Below are 6000 nucleotides of genomic sequence, written 5' to 3' on the forward strand. Positions count from 1 at the left end.
CCTTGCTGAGTGTGCGGGAGAGCCTTCTAATGGAACACTGTAGAAGTCTCTTGGGGAACAGAGGGAATCAATGAAGAATTAAACTGTTCCTGAACTTTCCTTATAAATGACTCTGATCACCCTTCCTAGGTTGCCCAAGCTTAAAGGAACCTCCTCTCCCAGGCAAGACATGAGATTGCTTTATCTGGGTTCCAGCTGATGCTATTTTCCTATGTTAAAATAAACAGAAGATTTTGTCTTCTGGGGGTCTTTATAAACTTCCTTTCCTCTATGTGGTGGCTACAGAGAGTCCAGCCAGACTTATGATAAGATTTCCCATTAAGTTAGTATAGGACCAATGCTCTTTCTCAGACATTGGCAGGAGCTAGCCATCACCCCCTATAAGATGGTAGGCCCTGAGGGCTCTGCATGTCCTCATTTTTAAACCTTGGAAAAACAGCTACCTTCCTTTGCAAAGAGAAACTGGCATTAGCCACTTCTAAGAGACTACAGATGAGCATGTTTAGAATCGGCCTAGTTCTTAGGAAGATGACTTCTACATGGTTTCTGGATTCATTTGTTAAAAGTTCAAAATTGTCCCAACCTTCCAAGTTGTTGGACATAATGTTTTCATGGCAGCATTTGTAGAGGAAGAGCCGGGGGGGGGGTCAATTTTACACATCCCTGGGAATTCCAGGCAAAGCTCTCATTTCCTATACCGTTTCCAGTTGTGAGCATTTGTACCTCATGGTTTATGGTAATCAGAGTTCCTCTGGTAGAAGAACCCAGGAATACTGAACTTAAAGAATGCTTACTTTCTTTTTCTTTCCCTCCAGTCATTGTAGTACTGTTCGTGACCCTGAGAAGGCAAAAGAAAGAACCACTCATTGTCTTTGAGGAAGAAGATGTCCGTGAGAACATCATTACTTATGATGATGAAGGGGGTGGGGAAGAAGACACAGAAGCCTTTGATATTGCCACCCTCCAGAATCCCGATGGTATCAATGGATTTATCCCCCGCAAAGACATCAAACCTGAGTATCAGTACATGCCTAGACCTGGGCTCCGGCCAGCACCCAACAGCGTGGATGTCGATGACTTCATCAACACAAGAATACAGGAGGCAGACAATGACCCCACAGCTCCTCCTTATGACTCCATTCAAATCTACGGTTATGAAGGCAGGGGCTCAGTGGCCGGGTCCCTGAGCTCCCTAGAGTCGGCCACCACAGATTCAGACTTGGACTATGATTATCTACAGAACTGGGGACCTCGTTTTAAGAAACTAGCAGACTTGTATGGTTCCAAAGACACTTTTGATGACGATTCTTAACAATAACGATACAAATTTGGCCTTAAGAACTGTGTCTGGCGTTCTCAAGAATCTAGAAGATGTGTAAACAGGTATTTTTTTAAATCAAGGAAAGGCTCATTTAAAACAGGCAAAGTTTTACAGAGAGGATACATTTAATAAAACTGCGAGGACATCAAAGTGGTAAATACTGTGAAATACCTTTTCTCACAAAAAGGCAAATATTGAAGTTGTTTATCAACTTCGCTAGAAAAAAAAAAAACACTTGGCATACAAAATATTTAAGTGAAGGAGAAGTCTAACGCTGAACTGACAATGAAGGGAAATTGTTTATGTGTTATGAACATCCAAGTCTTTCTTCTTTTTTAAGTTGTCAAAGAAGCTTCCACAAAATTAGAAAGGACAACAGTTCTGAGCTGTAATTTCGCCTTAAACTCTGGACACTCTATATGTAGTGCATTTTTAAACTTGAAATATATAATATTCAGCCAGCTTAAACCCATACAATGTATGTACAATACAATGTACAATTATGTCTCTTGAGCATCAATCTTGTTACTGCTGATTCTTGTAAATCTTTTTGCTTCTACTTTCATCTTAAACTAATACGTGCCAGATATAACTGTCTTGTTTCAGTGAGAGACGCCCTATTTCTATGTCATTTTTAATGTATCTATTTGTACAATTTTAAAGTTCTTATTTTAGTATACATACAAATATCAGTATTCTGACATGTAAGAAAATGTTACGGCATCACACTTATATTTTATGAACATTGTACTGTTGCTTTAATATGAGCTTCAATATAAGAAGCAACCTTTGAAATAAAAAAAAAAGATTCTTTTTTAATTCTGGGTTTGATTCTTAACATTGAAAAAAACGTTAAGTATTTCTAATGATCCATTTATATTTCTAATTTAATTGTGATCTTTTAATAACCCTATTTATGATCTGTTGTAGTCTGTCTGATGCTTTTATTGTTTATTTAAAATCAAATATGTTTTACAAATGTTTTTTCAGACAAGATTCTGTAACATCATGTAAAGCTTTTTTGTACATTCTTGGTGTTAACCTCCCGGCTTCTCTTCACACACATCTTCTAAAAAAGAAGGATGTGGAAGAACTAGGTCAGTCTATGACTTTGCAATATGTGTTATATAATATGCATTTATCTTGTATATCAGTAATTTGACGGTTATGAGAGATGAATCCATGAGGGAATGGAGCTATCAGAACTCTAATGTTCCAAGTATACATTCTGTGCCCCGCACTGAGCACTGGGGGACTGGGGGACTACAGTCAAAAATACAAATTTGCCCCAGACTCTAATGTTATTCTATTTTTTCTTATGTTGAACTTACCAGGCTATTGTAAGACTCCGACAGTTGAAACTGCTTCTTTTTCCTCCTATAATTTTAACTAACTGTAAAATGATGTGGCATTTTACGTTTTAATGAGAAAGGGCGATTCATTTCAAAAACCTTTGTTTAGAATATGCTTGGGGCCGTAAGCTCAGAATGAGGGCAGGGACCATTTTGGATTCTGAGGGTCAATGCCATTTGGTCCGGGAGTGTGTCTATAGTCCCCTGCATCCCAGCTGGTTTACTGGGGATTGAAACTTATGTGAAGGGCATTTCACCTGTTCAGTTGGGCCAAAGGTCGAAACGTAGCAATACTTGGGGAAAGACCACACAAAGTCACACTGCAAGTGCTTTCCCTCTTTCCCCCTACACACAGGGCACGTGCTTTTTCTTGGATTGCAGACAATTTTTACAGTTTTTTTCAGACTTTATTGTGAAAGTTTGTTTCAAGCATTTCTTGATATCATGTTACATACTATTTTTTATGATTTAGTCAACATGCATACAAAGAAATGTTTTTTATGAAGTGCTCACTTCCATTTTACTTTGCATTGAAATCAAATTGGGCTGAACACTTCAATGGAATACATTCTGTGGACAATGTCACTTTAGAATCTTTCATCTCAGTGAAGAATTACGCATTCTCAATACTTCCATAATTGCAGGTTGTGTTCATTTTTTATATAGTTTTTGTAATCCAAAGAATATTTTGCTAGATTTGCACAGATCTCCAATTGAATTTGCAATGAAGAAATAACTCAAAAGGAATATGAATAGCATTTAAATAAGTATACAGCTGTAAGTAACCCTGTCACCATGGATGATCCTTTTCTCTAGGAATGTATTTGGATTAGAGATGACAACTACATTTTCGCATTTTTATGTTGAAGTCTTTTTTAAAAAGGCTGTTTACTTTTCAGTAGTTAAGAATACTTGTTTTTCTTTTTTTTTCTTTTTATCTTTTATTTTTTCTTTAAGCCTCTATTGTTTGTAGAACACTCTTAGAAACTTGGAAATAAAATGTCTTTCCCAACTAGTGGAGTCCTTTTTCATTTGGAGCACATTGCCTTAAAAGAAGTCTTAATTTAAATGGTCCTTCCTTATTCCTAAAGTAATCACTGTTTTATACCATCTATGCAGCTAAAAGAAGGAACATGCTTCTGTTCTTTTCCTCAAGTAATGGGTATTGTTTCCATTCATCATTCATTCACTGATTCATTCACTAATTCATCAAAATCTTATTTTATAAACCTTGCTCCAGTTACTTGAGGATTCAGAATGAATCTTACTACCTTTCCTGACATCTTTTGATAATTCAACGCTATACCAAAGTATCCACCTTGTTGTCTTATGGTCACCTATTTACCTATTTGCCCTCCTAGACAATGCAAGAAGATATTTTATCTCCTCCCAAGTTGAAGGAAGAACATAAAAGGTATAACAGGAAGGAGATGGTGAGATGTAGAGTGTGAACGGAGATTAGGCCACCTGTGGCAATTCTGGACAGATCTTGGGTTTAGCTAAGTTATCTCTTTTAGGCCTGGGTTTCTGGGGGTGACAGGGAAGACAAAAGAGTAGTTTCTTTACACCTCTTGGAGAATTGGTTAAAAGTAAGGAGATCATGGCTCTGTATGTCAGGCGGAACTGAGTCAGGAGTACTTGAAACTACTGCTGGGTCATTGTGACATATCCTTCACCTCTTTTTGAGAAGCTTTATAAGACAACAGAGGTGAATGTGGGTTGGGCCGTTGGAGTCTCTGAGCAGAAGAGGGGCAAAATTTATTTGACAGGCAGTGTGGAGAACAGATTAGGAGCATGTAAACTCAGAGGTGTGCCCCAGGAGGGCTTTTGCAGAGGTCAAAATGAGGTAGAATGAGGGCCTGAAATAATCCAGTAATTTGGAGATGGAGAAGAGGAAAGACTTCTCTGCTCCTGTACTGCCATCAGCCTGGTCTGGGCCACAGTCATCTCTGACCCGGAAGACTGACCACCTCTGGGCTGATCCTCTGCCTCCCAACCTCTTCTTCACAAAAAAAGCCAAAGGGATACTTTTAACACACAACCCAGATCACATGACTTCGTAACTTAAACCTCTTCACTGGCTTCCCAAAGACTTAAAATGAATTCTGATGCCTTTACTTTATTGCTTTACATGAACAGGGCCCTGTGAACCTCTCCAGTGTCATTCCACTCCATCCTCCTTTCAGTGCACGATGCTCTAGCCAGACTGGCCATCTTTCAGTTCCTCATACAAACAAAACACGTTTCCTTTTCCATGGAAAGCAGGTCACCTTTTTTTTTTTTTTTTTTGTATTGATGACAACTCTTTAAACTTATTTTGCTTTTTGGCTTTATGTATGTGTGTGTGTGGGTGGGTCTGACTGCCCTACCAGAATGTAAGCTCCATGAGGGCAGGGAATCTCGCTTTCTTGTTTACTATTGTATATCCAGTTCTTTACACTGTGCCTGAAACATAACAGGTACACAATAAATATCTGTTGAATGAAAGCAAATACACTGATGAGGCAGATTTATCAGGATTTGATGACTGATTAGAGGTTACCAGTGTGATTTTAAGCATCCTTATCTGAAAAATTAAGTCAACTGTGATCTTAGTACCTAGAATTGGTAAATGGAAAAGAAACAGGTTTGGGGAAAATGAATTGAGCTTGGGTTGGGATTGTAAATGGGAGGTGTTTGTGTGACAACTGGATGGACTTTCAAGTAAGTCACCAGAAGTATGGATTTTCAGTTCACTCATTGCAGAAGTAGGGCCTGGGCATGGAGTGTAAGAGTCATCAAATGGGAGCTGAAGCCTCAGGAGTGACAGCATTTTTCTAATTGGGTTTTCACTGTTCTCTGTCAAATTTAAAAGGATATTTTAATGGTAAAATCCCTCTGGTGTGAAGAGTAAGGCTGAGTTTAGTTTTATTAATAAGGATAATTAGTAAGCATAAACCTTATTCTTGTATGTCAAATGCTTTGAAAAATAGGAAGGGAATATTAACTAGTTCAATCATTCTTCTCTTTAATTAGTAAGGCTTTCTTGAGCTCATACTGTATGGAAGTCAGGTACTAAACATGTGTAACACATCCTGTTTCTATGAGAAGACAAAGTATACACTACAATTCCTTCATTACACTGAAGAAAATTGTGGACCAGAGAGGTGAAGCATCTTTCCCAAGCTACACAGGAAATGATGTCAAAGCTGGATGGGAGAAAATCTCATTTCTCCCACTTTGGGTCAGGAGATGTATCCTTTAAACTTAGGATAAAGACGCCAACAGCAAGGATTTATCCCTCACAATCAATAACTTAGCTAAGCCATTGACAATGAGAACTTGGAA

At 38.2% G+C, this 6000-nt stretch overlaps 1 protein-coding gene across 4 annotated transcripts in view; it reads left to right on the forward strand.

Annotated features, from left to right (window-relative positions):
- The window catches only part of CDH11 (cadherin 11), a 174347-nt gene extending 170662 nt beyond the window's left edge, over window positions 1-3685 (forward strand). For 3 of the 4 annotated variants that reach the window (XM_003916982.4, XM_021932050.2, XM_017953466.3), the window contains exon 13: window positions 816-3685. In XM_003916982.4, coding sequence (XP_003917031.1) covers window positions 816-1312 — 497 coding nt within the window. In that variant the 3' untranslated portion in view covers window positions 1313-3685. The remainder of the gene's footprint in view (window positions 1-815) is intronic. The other variant, XM_021932051.2, reaches the window with a different exon arrangement.
- Window positions 3686-6000: the final 2315 nt, after the last annotated feature.

Source organism: Papio anubis, chromosome 18, assembly GCF_008728515.1.
Source record: "Papio anubis isolate 15944 chromosome 18, Panubis1.0, whole genome shotgun sequence".
Lineage (NCBI taxonomy): Eukaryota > Metazoa > Chordata > Mammalia > Primates > Cercopithecidae > Papio > Papio anubis.